Source organism: Epinephelus fuscoguttatus, linkage group LG17 (assembly GCF_011397635.1).
Source record: "Epinephelus fuscoguttatus linkage group LG17, E.fuscoguttatus.final_Chr_v1".
NCBI lineage: Eukaryota > Metazoa > Chordata > Actinopteri > Perciformes > Serranidae > Epinephelus > Epinephelus fuscoguttatus.
In genome coordinates this window covers 20072006-20091625 of record NC_064768.1, presented here as the reverse complement: position 1 = coordinate 20091625, position 19620 = coordinate 20072006, and the positions used below count along the sequence as shown (strand labels likewise).

The window sequence follows — 19620 nt, the reverse complement described above, 5'->3', positions numbered from 1 at the left end:
TGCAAATACCAGACGTGTTAAAGGGACATAAATTCAAAATGCACCAAAAGTATGTCACAGAGGTGAACAAAATCATACTTTTCACCACAAAGCCATTTAAAACCAGTGGTAAAAGAAGTATTTACATCATTTACTTAAATAAAAATGCTACTATCACATACTCATAAGTAATAGTCCAGTGCTCAAAACCAGGTGTAGTTTTCGGGGTAGCGGGGGTGGCCCCAGGGGACACTTCCCCCTCAGTATGTAGAACATATGCATTTGTATCCCACAGTAAAAGCATGAAAGTTGCAGAAGACTTTTATTTCAACAAATATAAAAATATTTACACTATAAACTGAAAAAACCCAACAACCACAAATTGCCGCATAAAAAAATCACCAGAATTGTTGAAACTAAGTGTTTGATGCTATTCATTTTCTGGTGGGGGATCCCTAAACCTACTGTTGCCCTTTTTAAATCTTACTCTTAAGTGAAAGTATCTAAGTAGAAGTACACAATGTTCCCTGTAACTACTACATATAATGTTTTTGGATTAATGTCACTGCTGCATTAATGTGTATGTTGCATTTTATTGCTGTCAATGTGCTCATTTTGAGTTCTTTATATACTGTTGGGTCAGTGCTGGACCATAGGCAAAGGTGAACAGCCACTCTTATTAGTATATTTTATATCTATCACATTTGTTATAGACAAAAAAAGAAGTTATAGGAAATCAAATACGGTGGAAAAACTCTCACAACCAATAAACAATAAAAGAATATGGTATGTGCACATTTCATTTTTCCTTCTTCCTCTTCTTTTACTTTTTGTTTTATTATGTACTGCCTTTCCATTTCCTCTTACTATATTGCTCTCCACATATACTCCACTCCACCATTTTCCTTATATTCAATTATTTTTACACATTACACAGAAAAAAAAGAGGGAGCACCAGTGGAAGTTTGCCCAGGGCACCGAACGTGCCAGCACTGACCCAACAGTACATAAGGAAGTTAAAATTAGCCCAACCTTAAACATCTACAACAGTAGAATACACTGTAAATATGAATGCAGTAGTAATACTAATCCAAAAACATCATATATAACAGTAAAACATGGACACTGCACAACTTTTACTTTTACTTTTGATACATTTGGCAGCCGCCTATGTCACAGGGACATCTGGGTTGGGTAATTCAATCTACAGCAATGCATCATATTGTATAAGATCATTACATGTGTGTAGTGTATTGTGTGTAGTGTAATGTTTTTTTTTGTTTGTTTTTGTTTTGTTTTTTAAAGTTAGTATTTCATTTTGTCAGAAAAACAGCCCTTTGTGTGCATTTTCCTGCTGATCCAAGAGGGGTTTTAAAGAGTTTATGCAGCTGAAGAAGTAGGAGAATTTTCTCAATGGTATAATATTTCCCTCTGAGGTGTAGTGGAGGAGCAAAAAGCTGCATAAAATGTAGATACTGTATCAGTACCTCAAGTTTCTACTTAAGTACAGTGCTTGGGTAAATGTACTTGAATGCATTCCACCACTGGTTAAAACGCACATTCGGCTGTGTTTGAGGGTCAAGCTTTTCCCCACTGCCACATTTGAGAGTAAAATAATCTTGAAAATACTACCAGACAGCCGGCGTGGGTGGCAGAAGTGGTGCAAGAGGTAAAGCAGTCCTGCCAGATTCTTGAAAGGGCTTTCAAATACCCCCCCCCCCACGGTAAATCTCACTTCTCTCTGAGGATAAGTGATACACAAGCCTCCACACTCAGGTTATCTGGGAAAGCTCTTGACTGCCCACTAAGGAGACTTCCCTACACTGACAACATACACTCATCCTACATGAGATGGGCGCCCTGCTCTTTTTGTCCCTCGCTTTAATGCTGCTGACTCATTTGCCCGTCGTCACTCCTCCCACACTGGCACCTTGGCATGTTTAATTCCGATACAAAGGTCACATTTTCTTATCTGTTGACAGATCCCTGTTTTCTGTTTTTTAACATCAGTTAGTGGAACCTTTTTTCTTTCACAAAATTAAAACAGGCCTATAGGCTATAAAACAGCTGGGGAGCAAGCCAGCACACATAACTCTGTCTAGACATCAGAATGAACACAAAGTGACCGTATAACACTGAGAATTAACAGATAAACAAGGACAATGCAATTAAACGACAAAGCTCCAAATGTCCCAAAAATAACAGGGTATGTTTGGTCCACATATCCCCATTACACAGTCCACTGAGGCCCCAGTGACAGACAGTGAAGACTACGCTTTATGCTTGGACAGGCAGCTTTGTGCAAGCATTATGAGGCTCTATGGAACAAGATATGGTCCGGATGGTGTATTTGTGGCAGCAGTAACGCATATAGGATTACAGGCTCCTAAATCAAGGCTGTAATACACTCCCGCTCAAATGTGGGTGCCTGGACATCATATAATGTGGTGAATGAATGACAGGAGACAGAGTGTTGGTGGCTGAGGGTTCAGGACAATGAAGCCTTTAATTCAAAGTTCCCTGCGTTCAACAAATGGTTAACTAAAGAGTTACACATGTGGCACTGGTGGAGTGATAAAAGAATTCGAATGCCTTTGAGTTTACAGTCGGACAGCTTCAATTGAGCCGATTGCACAATCTGCTCAAAACCACATATTGACAGAAGATGGCGAGTTGTACTGACTAAAAGCCCCCCTGTTTGCTCGCCAGTTTTCCAATCAGCTGCCAGAACTCGGAGAAAGTCAGCTCCCCATCGTTGTTTTCATCCAGCGAGCCCATGAGCTCCTCGTTGGCCCCGGGTTCGCTGGCGTTCTGTAGGTGATCACAGAGAGGGGACCCTGATCAGTGTGAGCTGCAAACAAGTGTGCTTACTCTGCAAGACTGTCCTGCCATCTAATGGCTGAGTGTAGTAATAAATATAACTGAAGCACAAATTCATTTACTGCCACACAATGCCTTCTGATGATAAAATCCTGCATATTTTAACTGTGTTTGTGTTTGATTATATGTTATGTATATCAGTGGACAACATAGGGAAATGGGACTCAAACACAATCACTTACAAAGTCAAAAATAAAATGCGTTCAGTCAATATGAGTTGTAAAGGTGTGCAATTCATATATCTTTGTGTCTGACTTATTTGTAAAACATGATTATTTCCTGTCTATGATCATAGATATGTAATCCAACATTAAATTTACAAATTTTGAATTAACTGGTGACAAATTTGATCATCGGCTAAAGGGGTAGTTCAACTATTAAAATCAAAAATACGTATGTTTCCTCTCATCTTTAGTGCTACAGTATGTATCAGTCTTGACATGAGCTGCATAGTGTTGGAGATATCGCCTGTAGAGATGTCTGCCTTATCTCCAATATAATGGAATTAGATGTCACTAGATGACAAAAAGAAATACATTTAAAAAAACTCCAGAAATCTCTTTAAGAAATCATGACCCAGTCACTCAAGATAATCCACAGACCTTGTTGTGAGCAGTTTCATGTTGGAACTATTTTCTTTCTATTGAACTACATTCGCCAACCGTATCACCCTCCAGAAGGAAGCATGCATCTAATCATGGACGTGAGGCTTGTTTCGTTACAGCATAAATTGTAAACAATAATGGCGTCCTCCTTGGCTGACCTGTAACATTAGCTAACTCAGTGTGTGCTAACAGATGGCGGATGTAGTCCGGTAGAGAGAAAATAGTTCCTACATGAAACTGCTCACAACAGGGTCTGTGGATTATCTTGAGCAACCGGATCATGATTTCTATAAAGAGATGTTGCTGTTGAGTTTTTTTAAAATTTTTTAAAAATTTTTTGGCGCTTGGAGCACCACAATCCGAGTTCCATTATACTGGAGAGAAGGCAGACATCTCTATGACCAGTAACTCGAACACTGAGCAACTCACACCAAAACAATCTGTACTGATAAACAGCACTACAGGTAAGAGTAAATATATGTATTTTTGGTTTTGAAGTGAACTGCCCCTTTAATCAATTAAGTGATTTGTCAATTAAAACTATTAAACATATGATTGGCTATAAAATATGGCATTTACTTGCTTTCTTCCATTTTATACCACTGTAAATTAATTTCTTTCCCAGACAAATGATGTAATTTTAAGACAGCTGGAAATCATAAAGTGTCAATTTAAATATATTTTTTTTTTTTTACCCTTGATACACATTTCCATACATTAATCAAGTAATGGGAAAAGGTAATTAGTAGATTGACACAGAAAATCAGCTTTAGCTGCAGCCCTAGTATATTGATTTAAATGTTGCAGCATGATACCTCATAATAACATGCAGCATACAAATACAACTGTGGTACTGTGGTAATTATAATAATGTATGAAATATACACGTACATAGTATTTTCCTATGCAGATATACAAGTTGATGATTTTTTCATTTTGGCTACCCAGTGGATCACGCTCCACTTAAAACTAAGGATGGAGATAGCAGTGGAGTTGTATCTAAAAACAATACACCCACAGTAATATGACTGAATGAATGAATATCTACAGTGGCATCTCAAGAGGCTGAAGACATGTTGCATCATGAACTACAGTCTCTTTGATATCAAGCTGTCAGTGCCCAGGATACAAAGTCAGATAGAAACAAGACAGAAATCAGCAGGGAAGTGGCTCAGGAGCTGAGTTATTATATAGTTTTGTATTTTTCATTAGTTTTTATTTTTATTCAGTTTAGTTTAAATTTGTTTCCAGAGCAGTTTTGCTGATTTTAGTTTAGTTTTTATAAATTTCAGTGTTCTTTTTTAAAATTATAATATGAGGCAGGGGCAAGATTTAAGAAGTTCAGAATAGGTATAACAATACAAACACAGAACTTTGTGTTTTGTAGTCATGCAGATATCCAGTCTAAATAAACACCTGCACCGATGCCTCATTGTGCTTGCTGTGTTGACCAATTTCCCCAAACTGACAAAAACTAAAGACATTTCCTGTATATTTTATTTTAATTTAGTTACTTTTGTTTTTATGTTTATTTCAGTTATTTTTTTTTGTACACCTTGTTTTGGTTTTTAATTAAGTTTTAGTTAACTGTAATAACTTTGCACAGAGCGTCTTAGATTTACCTTGACATAGTTGGGCAGCTGAGAGGACACTAGGTTGTAGAATTCGTCTTTGCTCAGGGTGCTGGAGGATCCATCTTTCCCAGCGTACGTCTTGAACTGGGTGACAAGGGTGCAGATGGCAGATTCCATGATGCTTCGCGCTGAGACCTGGAAAGTAAATGACAATAGCCTCAACACACAGTTTCCACTCAAGATATTAGCCAAATTGTGCAGAAAAGCAGAAGTTGTGGTCTCACCTTTTGTGTCGAGATGCTGTGCGGCGTGTTTAACAGCTGGTAGCAAGAACCTTGTCCTTCCACTCTGACCATTACCTCTCCCAATATATACGCTTCATCTCTGTTCACTGATGCACACATCAGCGGAAAACACTTAACCTGCCCTCTTCTGCCCCCATCCAGCAGGCTGACCTTATCTCTGCCTGATTTCTACTAAAAAAACTGCACACATACACAACTACATAAACACACACACACACACACACACACACACACACAAAACTGAAGAAAAAAAAACTGCCACTGTGTCCTTCAAAGGGCAAAATTGTACTGAGGATAGCACAAAACCCCTTCAGTCTGGATCTCTGTCAGGCTGTTCTAATCAAGCGACTGAATCATGCATGTCTAAGCAGTAATTAGTTTATGCAAAACACGACTCAAATAATGCGGCATTCAGGGTGACACACACTCACACACACGCTGTCTCATGTGTAAGTCTTTCCGATTACAGGAGTAAATGTGTGTAAAAAAAGAAAGAAATTGTAACTTTTATTTTAAAGCATTTTAGGGACCATGGTGATGGATGGCTTAGTGAACAGGCCTACTGGGCACTGCAAAAACAGGCACGACAACCAAAAAGAGACACAGAACTGCCACAAAGCGACCAAAAAGAGACACAAACAACTACAAAAAGACACAAAATAACCACAAAGAGACACAAAATGACCACAGAGAGGTGTGAAACCACCACAAAGTCTGTGTGTCTTGCTCCTATGTAGAACAGATAGTGGGACCTTTTGCATATCTGAGCCCAGGGACCCACTGTCTCATAATCCGCCCATGATGAAAGAGGATGACCGTATCAGGGATTGCTGAAGTTTTTTTTTTTGTTTTAGCATTTTAACTTTCTCAAGATTGTCTGTTAGCTTATAATGTGCTGCAGTTACCTTCTTTGAGAACCATGTTCCACCCTAAGAAAGAAATCCCAGAGATAAATACCAGCCCATGCAGAAATGCTTGCATGGTGACTTATTTGTAGAATTCAAAGAATGACAAGCGCTCTCGCTGCAGTTTCGTAGTGACTGATTGTTCTCAATCGTTGCTTACATTCTCGTTCCACATATCAGGTCAGCCACTGACTGGCTGGTTCATATATCATGTACAGGCTCAAAGAGAGTTCGTGCCAGTGAGCGTGTAAGCTCCTGCTCCTGGGTGTTTAATCTAGATGTAAATATTTTAGTTTGGCATCATAGCTGTGATAATAGATGCCTGTCATGCCAACACTTCCATTTCCCATCAGAGTGTGAGTCAGACACTGCGAGTCACACATGTCTGGGTACCTCTGTAAATTTTTCAGTACTACAACAGCTCCATTCTGAAGCAGGGGATTTATCCTGTCTCCTTATGAATCGGATGAAGCGTTTCAATAAAGACAAACTTTATATATTTCATGATGAAAAATTTATTGAACTGAACAGTGACTTCCTAAAAGAGAACATGACTGATGATGAAATTAAAAATGACCAAACATTTTCAATACAGTTGTCCAGGGATCAGTAACATGCATATCAGAGCCAGTTCCTACATTAGCAGGAAGCACAGAGCCCTACTGCTGTCCCACAAAGACACAACTACTTCTCAAATATTGATTAAACGTTCATAAACGTGTTTCATTAAAGGATTCATCTGATGACATTAGGCTTTCTTCCGATCCCTTTGGTCTAAAAACTTTCAAAATAAAAAGTTCCTCTGTGCAAACAGCAGAGAACGTGAACAAAAAATCCGTTCAACACTTCATGTGTAAACCCTATGACATTCATTCTCTGCCCGATAAACAGCAGTAAGCAGTGTAAACTTCTCTTCTCAATCTTGTCGAAGCAAAAGAAATCCAAGACCTCTCGTCCAATCTAAGATATTCAGAATAATAAAGGCACGTAAGCAGTAGCTGGCAAACTAAATCTCTGAAAACCACAGTAACGGAAAACGTCACCATTTCCACATTCAATGTGTATGGCCTTGGACAAAGTCTCGTTTAAAAAAAAAAAAAAAAAAGGAAAAGAGTTGCAGTGTACTGACAGAATAAATAAACAAGAAACACTCCAAAGCTTCTATCAACCGTTGAAAAATGAGAACCAACAATCACAATCTGTCGACTTTAACTTCACATCCACCTAAAGAGGGAAAACGTAATGATCGAATCAGACTACAGTCAAACACTTAAACAAAAATCCATTGTCTCAAAAGACTAGCCAACAGTGGAGAGCTGTTCTACAATACTTCCTTTGCTTTGAGTCTTTTTCAACATTTTGCCCCGCTCCTTAAAATTAAAATTGAAAAAGAAAATGCAGCAGCATCCTCATTTGACCATTCACTATATCACTTGTGTGCATGTTAACAACAACTTGCTAACAAAATAAGAGAAAACTGGAAATAATATATGTACTGGTTTGTCTCCCAATCTAGTTTGCGGCACATTAACTTTTTTTGACTGCTCTGGGATACCCAGATCATGTGTTGGAGGTCCCCATGGCTACATAACAAAAAGAGAACTAATGGTCTAAAAAACATAAAAGAGAAAGAAGAAACTTTGCTGCAAACGTGAATGTTTGAGAAAAGTGCTGAAGTGGTTTTAGCAGTCATAAATGTAGCTATGGCTATCTCTTTGTCCTATTGCTTTTTTTTTTTTTTTTTTTTTTTTTTTTGCTTTTTTTTTTGAGCAGCACTGACATTTCACAAACCGGTTCCTGGTTGCTCAGCACATCTGCCGTCAACTGACAGTTTCATCGGAGGATGAAAAGTCCTTGAAATCTAGAAACCAAACGCTCAGGGCTCTCAAACAGTGCTCCGTGTGTGTTTGCCCAAATCTACTGAAGAGCTGCTGACACAAAACTGGTCTGACCTGATCTGATTCTTATCACTGAAAGAACCGGGATCTCATCCTCTGGGATTAGACAGCTACACCTGACTTGAGGCAAATGGTATCTGCAAAAAAAATTCTCAGCATTTGTTTTAACCTGTTTGCAGCAGTAGTAGGTTATTTTCACACAGTCAGAGGACAAAGAAGTATTTCACTGACTGACAACTTATATAATACTGTATGAATTTTAAGGAATATATTTAATCATTGCAATGATGCCCAACAGAATTATTTTTGCAAATACCATCTCCTTAAAGGAATACTTTAGCCATAAAATACATTTATCAATTGATTACACACTCCCTGTTACACTAAATTTGCCTCTATGGTGAATGAAAAACATTTTTGATAATCCTGTTTTACAACAGCAAAACTATATTAAAACATTTATTTACAAACTCTCACACAACTCATGCAGTATAATCAAAGTCTCATATATATCCGGCCGTATGCTCAGCGCTTCTCAAACACATGCATTTTAGCCAAAACCTAACCATTTAAGACACTTCTGCATAGGAGCAGCGAGCCCGGGCAAGTGCGTGCGTTTGATCTCTGCTCATGCATTCCACTGAGTTGTTAAGGCGCGCGACTCATCTGTGCGTGCGACTGTTTATGCAGACATGTTTTAAATATTACTGTTTTAGTGAAACTGCATGTGTTTGGAAAGTACTGAGGATATATGATGCATGAATTGTGTGAGGGCTTGTAAACAGATGTTTTGATATGATTTTGCTGTTTTAACATGCGGACCCCAATGACTTAAATTGTTTGCTGTTTTTGGATTCTTTGTTTACCTTAGAGGCGTGCCAGAAAAACAAAGTTTTCTTCAGGAATTCATTGTAACACTGGGTAAGTAACGGATGCACAAATGGTAATTTTGTGGGTGAAGTATTCCTTTAACTGCCATTTTTTGCGTGTGATCTGACTATTTTCAGTTTGAATTCATATGATAAACTGCAACATGCACTACGTATTGAGAAAACACTATATAGCAGAGGAAAATCCACACAACACATTACTGAAGGACTTCTCATTAGGAGGCATGACCTGACAGAGGTAGGTAACAACAACTAAGTCCAAAATGACAAGTACAAGTCTAGCTTATAATTAAAGACTCAGAGGGACACATTTATGAGAGGCACGACCACTCTGTACCAGAAGCTACTACAATTACAGCTCTGAGGAGAATGTAGGCAAGAAATGTCCTATAAAACCACCACTTGTGCTGTTTCTTAGCGTTGTTTTTTTACTCAGTTCCCCCTCTCTGTCTATTTAAACTGTGGCTGCAAACTTCCACAGGGCTTCTCGTTCAAACTCCTCCATCTCCTCCTCCAGGGAGTCGTCGTCCTTCTGCCCGCCGTCATCTAAAACGTCTACCATGTCCTCCAGAATGTCTGCCACATCCTCAGCAAAGTCACTGAAAAGAACCCTGTCGTGGATAAACACGCCATCCTCAAAGAACTCTGCAGTCAGCTTCCTGATCTTGTCTTTGCTCTCAGGTGAAGATCCTTCAAGCTTGCTCAGGTAGCCCTCCAGCAGTTCCTCAAACTCGGGCAGCTCCACTGGGTAGAGGCCCTCCTTGCTGGCGCAGTCCTCCACAGAGCTGCAGCCCAGCTGGGGGTGGACATTGCGTCTGAGCTTCTGCTCCTGGTCTCCCCAGAAGTCGTTGTGCTTGTGTTGGTGAGGCTGACGGGGCTGCTGGTGCTGATGCTGGTGTTGATGCTGGTGCTGATGGTGGCTGTGGGAGTTTTTACCAGGCCGGCTGTGCCACGGTTTCTCCTTCCTCCTCTCCTCTCTGTCCATTTTGCGCTCGTCCTTCTTCCTCTCCCACTCGTCCTGGTGTTTCCTCCATGCCTCTTTGTGAGAGTTTTGCTTCTGAGGCTTCCACTCTTTCTCCTTTCTCTCCTCTTTGTCTCTCCATCCTCCATCTTTGCTGTGCTTCCAATCTTTCTCGCCCCTCCACTCTTTCTTTTCGTCTTTCTTCCAGTGGTCCCGCTCACTGTTTTTGCCCTTGTTCCCTTTCCATTTGGACTCCTGTGGTTTCTTCTTGCCCCACCTCTCTACTTGTTCAGAAAGCTTCTTCTGGATCGCCTCTAAATTATCCCTCACTCGCTTCCTGTCGCCTCCATCTTTTTTCATCCCTTGCAGCCTCTTCTTGCTCTCCTCCAGAAGAACTTTCTGTCTATGGAGTTCTTCCTTCAGCCGGCCCCCCTCATTTTTGTCCGTCCTACTCTCAGGTCCAGCTGCTTTCTGGTCTGTCTGACCATCTTTGTCACTGGGGGGAGGGGCTGAGCTTGAGGCAGCTGGGGGCATTTCTTGATCAGCTGTGAAGGATTGTGTGAAGATATCAAAGTTATGACTGGTTTGATGGTTAACTATATCAGAAAGGTCAAAAGATTAGCACTATGCAGAATCAATTTTCATATCATAGTACCCGATGTTTGCTACATCATACCTGTGAGCTGGCTGAGCTCGGTCACTCTGGACCTCAGACTCTCCAGCTCTTTCTTCAGCTCAGGCAGGGATGACAGCTCCTCCTTCAGCTTTGCATTTTCTTTTTCCATATCTGCTTTACCCATCTCATCACCGCTTGCTGCTACTGCTTTCAGCGCTAAGTCAAGTTCTTCTTTCTGAGACTGAGAAATAAGAAAAATAGCAACATTCACAATGCAGACAAGTGCTGTAATCCAAGCTAGGTTATAAAATAATCAAAAATATTTAATTAAAACGTGCTGTCTGTATATTGCAATGCATTAAAACATCACAGAAGGGTGAAACATTATCATTAGCATCAATATAAATGGCGTACTGACCCGTAGTTGAGCCTCTAGCTGAGCGATTTGCTGGTTTTCCTGTGTCAGTTTATCCAATAGCTCTTTCATATCCTGTGGATCACTGCTAAGCCAGTCCTGGAGTAAAAATCATTGGCAAATGAATAAAACACAGATTTTTTAAATAATCCTATCTTTAGCATGTGTCTTTTAAGTTTTAAGACTAAAGTTTTCTTTTAACACTACTGTACAGACACAGACTGGAGTAAGAAACGACAGGAACAGACCTGGCTTTGTTCTCCATCACTCAGGTCAGAGCCGTCAAAGTCACCTGTTAAATAAGAAAGCGACATGTCTTTCAAACAAGTCTTGCAACAGGCTGTATGTTTTTATTGACATACAGCTGCCAAAGTGCCTTACAGCTGCACAAGCTGCTTTTGTTGTGAAGTGCATTCTACGAGCTCAGGCACTACCTGTGCACAGAAGCTATTTATTTAGGCAGAATGTTTTAAATTCCTAATTTACCTAACCAAGCAATTTGCCAGCCATATTAAAAGGGACACTTCACCCCAGAATCAAAAATACACATTCTTCTTCCTTCAATCCTTACAGTTGGCAGATGTAGTTCGGTACAAAGAAAAAAGTTTCTACATGAAACTGCTCACAGCAAGGTCTGTGGATTATCTTGAGTAACCAGTTTGTGATTTATGCAAAGAGACTGTTAAGTTTTTCAGAGGAAAAATATGTAGATTTAATTTTGGGATGAACTGTCCCTTTAACTTTCCCCTCAACTTTAGTGCCCTGAACATCCAGTGAGTCCTTCCAAACACTAACAAAAAGTGTTATTGTACAATTCATTCAGAGTGTGCATTATTTGCCATTTTCTGCTGCCACTGCATGAAGTGTCAGGCCAGATAAGTGCTCAGGCAAGCTACTGAGCGTTAGCCAGTTAGCACAGAAGCTTACACTGCTGTCTTATCTTTGGTATTGGACGTACCATTATTCAGGTCAGAGAGGAAACCTGTTGACACAGTGCAGCTTAGTCAACAAGATCTTAAGGCAGACATTTATGTACTGTTGACAGCTAGTAAAAAAAATGTGCTTATCTAATCTGCAAATATCGCCATTGTCAAAATAGCAAGCGTGTAATGATGTCATTTTTTGACAATATTTACAATACACCTGTAAAATGTTAGACCTCTGATGTAACAGTAAATGTGACTCAAAGTAGTGCCTCTTATTGTACTGGATTGTGAAAAGCAGAAGCAAGCGAGCAGGTTTAGGTTTATGTGTTAGAGGAACTCACCTGAGAGGAAGAGGGAACCTAAGAAGAGCAGGATCAGAGAACCCACAATGCATTTGTTCATGGAGAACCATGGCTTTTCCTCCTCCTTCTTCTCGGCCAGCTTGAACTCCACTTCCTCTTCCTCATCTTCCTCATCTGATGTTCTTGGTCTTGGTGCCTCAAAGGGGGGGACATTCCTCCTCCTCAGTCCATCGTCAAAACCGCTTGTGTCGCCCAAATCAAAACTGCTGGATGGTTCTATGAGAGGGAGACATGATAAGGGGGAGAACATCCTGAACATGAAAAAGCAACAACACAGCAGAGTGCCATCACATTTTATAATGTATTCTTGAGAAAGATTATGACTCTGAGCCTAAACTCAAACCACATGTATTCAAATGTGGCCCAGAATCGCTCCAACAAATCATCTTGACATCTCTGGCTACATAAGTGTCAGAACCAAAATGATAATTATCTACTGGCAGCCTTCCCCAGAATCTAAGCAACTACACAAACTGCAAAACACAACAGTGTGTAAACAGTATGTGGAAAAAAAAGGGTGACAAAAAAGTCAGTGTTGCCGGTGGAAACGGATGACATTTTCTGACTAAATTACAACAACAGTCATTTCATGCATGGGGTTTTCTTCATTTTCTCAGCAGGGTGTACGCCTCCCTGTCATACTGATATATCACTCTCCAGATGCTAGTGTGACACAGATAAGAAACATGTTAACCAATTCTTCTGCAAGAGGACTCTCATTTCCTGCTCCTATTGACTGGCGCTGATTAAAGAGACGCCTAAACCACTTACTTTGCTCAAGGCTGTGTTACCAGCGGGGCCTAAGACCCTCTAGGGGCCCACATAAGCCTCAGCTTCACTGTGTGGCAGTTGGTTCATGGTAGTATGATCAATTGTAATTTTGTTGGGGATAGGCACTACCAAAGCACAATATAAGCTGGAATAATAACAAAACAGGTCCTGCTTTATTACCTGATATCAAGGCCCTGGAAATGTGAAATCTCAAAACAGTGTGCACCATATCTTTGAGAAGATGTGAAGCAGGATTTGAGGTATGTTTAATCAAGTTACCAAACAGAATATCTGCTGCCATCTATCAGTCCAGCTGAGAAAAACTGTACACAATGCACAGAGATTGAGAGGAATGTGGGATCAGTGGGAGCCAAGCAACTTATTTTTGCTCTGGGGGCCGCACGGCAGATGGACTCTGCTCTCCATTTCTGAAAGCTAGCTGGAAGATTAGGTGTTCAGAAGTGATGGATTATTTGTTTCACTTTATTTGTCTACTTTGTTGCAGAGCACAATCTCCCAGCTGCTGGTGGCCAAACTGCCATAATGAACATGGCTGTCTCTAGAGGCAGCTAACAGAAGATTTTTGTCTTGTTAAAGTGATGTCTGTATAAATTTAGGAGGAACCAGTGTGATTGTATTGTTATCTATTAGACTGCATTCACACCAAATCTAGAGTTGCAGCGATTAGCTGCAAGGTTGTGTGGAAGTGTCACTTACAAATGGCCAATTTGTGGGGGAGTGGAGGGTGGAAAGAAAACTCCCCATCTCAACAACTGAGTATTTGTCTTCGGTAATTTTGTTTATGTTGGCTTAAAAGGTCTGTCTGTGTCCTTTTGCTCATCATTACTGTAGTGTCTTTACTGCCACAAAAGAAAGACATGGCTGCACACGCAACCAAAGTGAGTACTCTCCTTTAAAGGACAGTACACACTAGCTGTTCATTTTTTTTACTCCCCATAATATTCAACAATAAAGACAGAATGTATAACTTGTTCCTGTGGACTGTGGGCATCTTTCTGGTCTGATTGCCGGTTATGTGATTGGCCCCTGCAGCATAACATTGTGTTGTGTTTCTCCAAAAGTTGAATCTGTCCCCACGCAGCCCCATCGCTGCACCCTCGACGTCCTACCCACACTCAAATGAATGTAAGGAGTGGCCTTTTTGCTGTAACACCAGATTTGGTGTGAATGCAGGTTAAAAGCAATAGTTTCTGTCTCTCACAGTTTCATTTGTATTTTTGAAGGTATACAATTTTTCAAGAAAGAAAAATAGCCTAACAATAGTTCCCAGTTTGGAGACCACTGTAGTAGAGAATACTCATTGACTACATCTTAATTATTTTCTTCAAAAGAAAGATCACTCAGTTTCACAGCCTGACTTATCGTGCATATATCATCATAAATATCCCTGTAGACTGATCTCATACCTTCGTCTTCTTCTCTCTCATCCTGGAACACTGTCTCAGATGGCTCTGTCTCCTCCTTTTTCACAGCTGCCTCCTCTGCTTCCTCCTCCTCCTCCTCCTCTGCCTCTACTGAACCAATAGTCTCTGGCACAGGACTATCACTAATGGGGCTTTCTGCCGCCAGGCTCTCTATGACTTGGCTTGGGGGCTCTGTGCTCTTTGAGACAAAGCTGATATCAGCTTCAACATGAGAGGGAGGATCAGTGGCCGTAATGGTCTCTGTGGGGACAGTGACCTCAGGTTCAGCAGTGAAGACAGGAGTCTCCCCAAAATCAGCAGGCGTGTCAAGCACTGGCTCTGTAGAGACAGGGATCTCAGTCAGGGGTGGAGCAGAGCAGGACTCCTCTGGCTCAACTGTCAGGAGATCAGCAGCAGGAATATCGAGTGGAGCCCCCAAATCAATGTTGGTGACAAAGGGCGTGGCTTCGAGGTGCTCATTGTCACTGGGGGAGCTGGTTACAATGTCATGGATGATTGGAGGCTGACTCTCCATGTCAAGGTCTGGAGGATCAAGAAGGGTGGGTGGGAGAGGACTCATCCGGACTGGACTAGACGGGATGGGACCCAAACTGGACTCTGGAGAGGTCTCTTGACAAACCTGGAAGAACATAAAGTCAGGAAGGGAAACAAAATTATCTGTTATACTTTGACTTCATCTTTTTTGACCTTCATTGCAATTAAGTGTTATTTTGTTTCCTAGGGGATCCATGTTCCCTCAGTCTGTATTGTCTGCAGTACTTCTCTTTCATGCAATGACTTCCTATGCTGCCCAAAGTGACGTTTTCCAAAGAACAGGTCTCAACTTCTCAAATTATGCTGGGCGTAGGCACTGGCATCAAAAGACTGAGGCAGTTTTCCAGTTACCTTACTGAAAACACAAGATCAAATGTGGCTCACAGTCTACTGAGGATACTTTCGGTGTATCTCTACAACTTCCATGACACATTTCGCCCTGTAAACATGGGTGCATAATAATAACTGTAGAAGGAGTTTGATGACTACGTTAGCATTACAGGGCTTAATGCTCAACTTTTGATTGTTATCCCCAGATCCGATCTTTCTGTCCAACTTTTCAGAGACCATATGTGACATCCGTGTGAATGGGTCTCTGCCCTCACATGCAAGCAATAACGTCACACACATGGGCGTTGGCGAGACAGGCATTAGTGGAAAACATGAATGACATGGCAGAGCATGCTTCATCTCCAAAATTTGCTGTGGAGGTTGGATGAAAGCTCTTCATATGTTGATGATGAGAGTGAAAAAACAAAGCAACACAAAGGCCATAGCATTAGCTCAGCTATTGTTGGTAGCTCTATGGAGAGAGCAGTGGGTGCGGAAGAGGAGTCAGAGGAGATGGGGCCTCGACGATGAGGGTTTCACAGCGGAACAATTCCTGCAAAACTTTAGGATGTCCATTTTCGTTTCTTCTTCTGTGGTTTCAGTGGACTGCTCCGACAGTGTATGGTGAGTTATCTGCGCCTGTGCAGTACAGTCCAAACCATGGATGTATGGGAAAAACAAAGATGTATTCCGATACGATCATTCTCACAGCAATTGCATAGCAAATGATCGGACATGTATCGGACCACAGAATCTGTTTAAATAATTTATGCCGTGAATGTATCATTGCATAGGTTATTGTGTACCAACCTGATGGCCTTCTTCAGACAGAACAGTTTCTACTGGAATGTCACTCGCAGCAGCTCCTGAAACAACATTCACACAACATTAAAACTAAAATATGAAACCAACGAATTGGTATAAAGGTAGCCTTTTCGGCCTAAATGTCAATTTATGTCACAACCCTAGCCAGTAGCCACAGATCTTGACTTACCTGTCACATCCTCAGAGAGACTTGGGACATCCCCCAGGCTCTCAGTGCCGTCATCTACTGGCCCAACATTCTCAACAGCTGCCTCCTGTGGAGTCAGAAGACCCAGGGGGGTGAAGCTTTCTACAAGCATTTACATGAATATGTTGGTAACATTTGCCCTTGACATTTATGCACACCCGTTACAGGCATGCATGCACATGCACAGAAGCCTGGGCTTGAAAGCAAACCCATATGTCTTGTTTATCTTCTGTCACTGTAATTGATTCGTGGGAATTTTTTTTTCACTTTTAACAATGAAGTAGATGCTGAGTTGGATTTCTCGAATAACAGTTTCTGAAAGACTTTACAACAGCAGCTAAAAATTACAGTTCCACTTACATTTCGGATTTGTTATCGTCAAATGTGATTGTTATACGTGTTAATAAATGATTCTCCATTGTTTAACTTTGTGACAGACACTCAGTTGTCATATTAAGCATGCTCTTGTATAAATGGAGTGAGCAAATATTACCTCTCTGAATAATGCAATAAAATGCAACACCACACACTACAGACACTTTAACCTTCATAACCTTCAGTTTTATTTGTATGAAATTAGTCTCAGGTGGGTGTACCTGATAAACTGAGAAAGGATCTTCTGCCTATTACAATATAAATAGTTTGTCCTTTATAGCCTGTCAGACAGCTATGGACAAATACTTGCACATAAAAATGAAATTACCCCAACTGTATCACCATGGGAAGCTCAGGGGTGCAAGTACAGACCTGCCATACTTCAAATGAACTTGTATTCATGAGCAAGGGAAATGACAATCCTCCAAATTATATCCAGGCACCCAGAGTTTCAAGTTTCAGTTTCCTGAGCTGGTTCTCTGACATACCTCAGGGGAGAGGAGTGTCCAGCTGTTGGTGGAGGACCCACTGCTGCCTGTGCTGTTGCTGTTGTCAGACATCGCCCTCTGCAGGCTCAATGTGGCACAGCACGGTGCAGACTCAGCTTTATGATTTTCTGCAGACGACGACAGAAACAACGTGTCTTCATTGAACATGTCTGATGCATACACTGCATGCCTTGTGGGAGTTAACAGGATTATCTCGATGTAGTAATCTGACTGCAACATGGTCATTAGTGTTGGTATAGGTAGGCTAACTACCTAAATCATAAGTAGACACAGATCTGAGCATGAAAATACACACAAAATGACAAACTACGTCTCATTTTTTGCAATATTTTGATGGTGATTATGTAAATAAGAGTCTAAGGGGCACAATTATGCAACACCGTTACCGTTGGGAGCCTAATTCACCGCACACACGGGATAAAGACCAGATTGTCGTTGATACAAGTTATGTAACGGTGTGTTGGCATCCATAATGTACTGCTGCGCAGCTTAAAAAAGGTTCAATCACAAGACACAGGAATCTCCTCATTGTATTCATCACCAGTGCTATTTCCAGCCAGCCATTCATTCATATCCAACCATCCAGTCAATCTGTGTGGCAGTTAAATTACCAAAAATGGTCAAACCCCAGACACGAGCGGCTCATTGATGCAGGCACGAGCAAACAGCGGTTAATACTCACATGTCGAGAACACTATGTGCACTAAGCTTCAGGTTTGCACGAGTAAAACACACATTTAAGGGGCTGTAATTGTTGTAGCAACCAAATTCAGGGTTCACTCGTAATGGTAAACAAAGGGTGGTAGGCTGAATATTCCCACTCCCACTCTTCCGCGTTCTCACTCAGGCCCCGCTGCTCGCGAGCGCTCTTCAAACACCTGCTCGACTCCATTAAATTAAAAACAAAGAAGACGTTTTATTTACCCAACTTGTTTACACCTCAGTCGCTCGCTGTTTTTCTCTTCAAACGTTTTGTTTTTTAGTATGAACAACGCTCCTCTCTTCCCGTGAACTTGGGAACTTTGGGAATTCCAAGCTGCGTCACGTAAACCAAGGAGCCTCTCGTCCAATGGGATTTCAGGAGAGGCTGCGGAGCTCCCGCCCCCGAACCAAGGCTGGACCAATCAGATAGAAGTGTCGTGTCAGGAAAAAGACGCACAGCCGAGCGTGATTGACGTCCGCAGGTGAAAGTAGCAGGTGATAGACGCTAGTTCTTAATAATACAACTTCATGTGTGAACCTAGCCCTCAAGATGCATGCGTGTTCATATATATACACAGAAGGGAGAGGCTACCAGGACCAGCCGCACACTGACACGTCTGCAGAGCTATATTTGATCTGCGGGACTTACCACAGTGGACAGCCCCTCGACTCCGGTTGCTCCAATGTGGACATCGGTTTCATCATCTGACTGCCTTTTCTCTAAAATTAGTCTGTTAACTGTTTTGTCTGTGCTAGATAAATTTACTTCAACATCTCAACATAACACCCTCACAAACAAAACTGGAGCCTGCGGTGTCAGACAGATTATTGTATATGCAGATTGCAGTGATAAAAGTATCCAAATCCTTTACTACAGTGTAAAACTACCCACTACATGTCATAGGTGGATTATGCAACAAAGGGCCCTTGGGCAAGGATATGCAAAAGGCCCCATGGTTTCTCTGGAGCAAAACGCACAGACTTTGTGTTTGTATTGTCTCTTTTGTGTTGTTTTGTGTCTCTTTGTTGTTGTTGTTGTTGTTGTTGTTGTTGTCGTTATGCATCTTTTTGGGGTTTTGCATCTCTTTGGGCTCATTTTGAGTCTCTGTGGTTGTTTTGCCACTTTGGCCATCTCCTTTTATTTCCTGTGCATCTCTTTGTGGTCTTCTTGTGTCTCTTTCAGGTCATTTTGAGCCTCTTCTTGATCAGTGTGCGTTAATTTGAATGACATTTTGCAAGTGAGGGCCAGGTGAGCCCTTGACTCTTTGGGCCCCTGAGCCTGTGCCTGTTCGGCCTATTCAGTAATCCATCCATGATTATTATGCAAGGAGAATTTTCATTTTGCAGCCAGTCAACATTGCATCATACTTTCAAAGTTGATCATATTTTGTATGTGACATCTGTAAATAATCTCCAAAGTAGTTAGTAACTGTCAAATAAATGAAGCTGACTAAAAAGTAAAAGATTTCCTGGTCAAATGTACAAGTATTAAGTACCATAAAAAGGAAAAACTATAAAATCTAGTTAAGTAGAGGGGCCTTAAAAAATGTTACAGAGCACCTGAGTATACATGCATTTAGTTACCTTCCACCATTAGTGGTTTATTTATTCCCCGATTTGTGATGT

General features: G+C 41.1%; 2 protein-coding genes across 6 annotated transcripts; both read right to left on the bottom strand.

Moving 5' to 3' along the window:
* Positions 1–2460: 2460 nt before the first annotated feature.
* Positions 2461–5551, bottom strand: s100a11 (S100 calcium binding protein A11). Its single transcript, XM_049602381.1, has 3 exons — positions 5323–5551; positions 5087–5233; positions 2461–2790 (listed from the first exon to the last, which is right to left on the bottom strand). Exons 1-3 carry the CDS (start codon positions 5440–5442, stop codon positions 2662–2664), a joined length of 396 nt encoding a protein of 131 aa, XP_049458338.1. The 5' UTR covers positions 5443–5551; the 3' UTR covers positions 2461–2661.
* Positions 5552–7335: 1784 nt separating this feature from the next.
* pbxip1a (pre-B-cell leukemia homeobox interacting protein 1a) lies at positions 7336–19051 on the bottom strand. 5 transcript variants are annotated; one of them, XM_049602238.1, is made up of 11 exons: positions 18644–19051; positions 17272–17399; positions 16391–16475; positions 16207–16262; positions 14515–15151; positions 12296–12532; positions 11987–12010; positions 11277–11320; positions 11032–11127; positions 10674–10854; positions 7336–10542 (listed from the first exon to the last, which is right to left on the bottom strand). In XM_049602238.1, exons 2-11 carry the CDS (start codon positions 17341–17343, stop codon positions 9491–9493), a joined length of 2484 nt encoding a protein of 827 aa, XP_049458195.1. In that variant the 5' UTR covers positions 17344–17399; positions 18644–19051; the 3' UTR covers positions 7336–9490. The 5 variants fall into 5 exon arrangements, with proteins under 5 accessions (XP_049458195.1, XP_049458193.1, XP_049458191.1 ...); XM_049602236.1 differs by lacking the exon at positions 18644–19051 and adding an exon at positions 18222–18525; XM_049602234.1 differs by lacking the exon at positions 18644–19051 and adding an exon at positions 18217–18524.
* Positions 19052–19620: the final 569 nt, after the last annotated feature.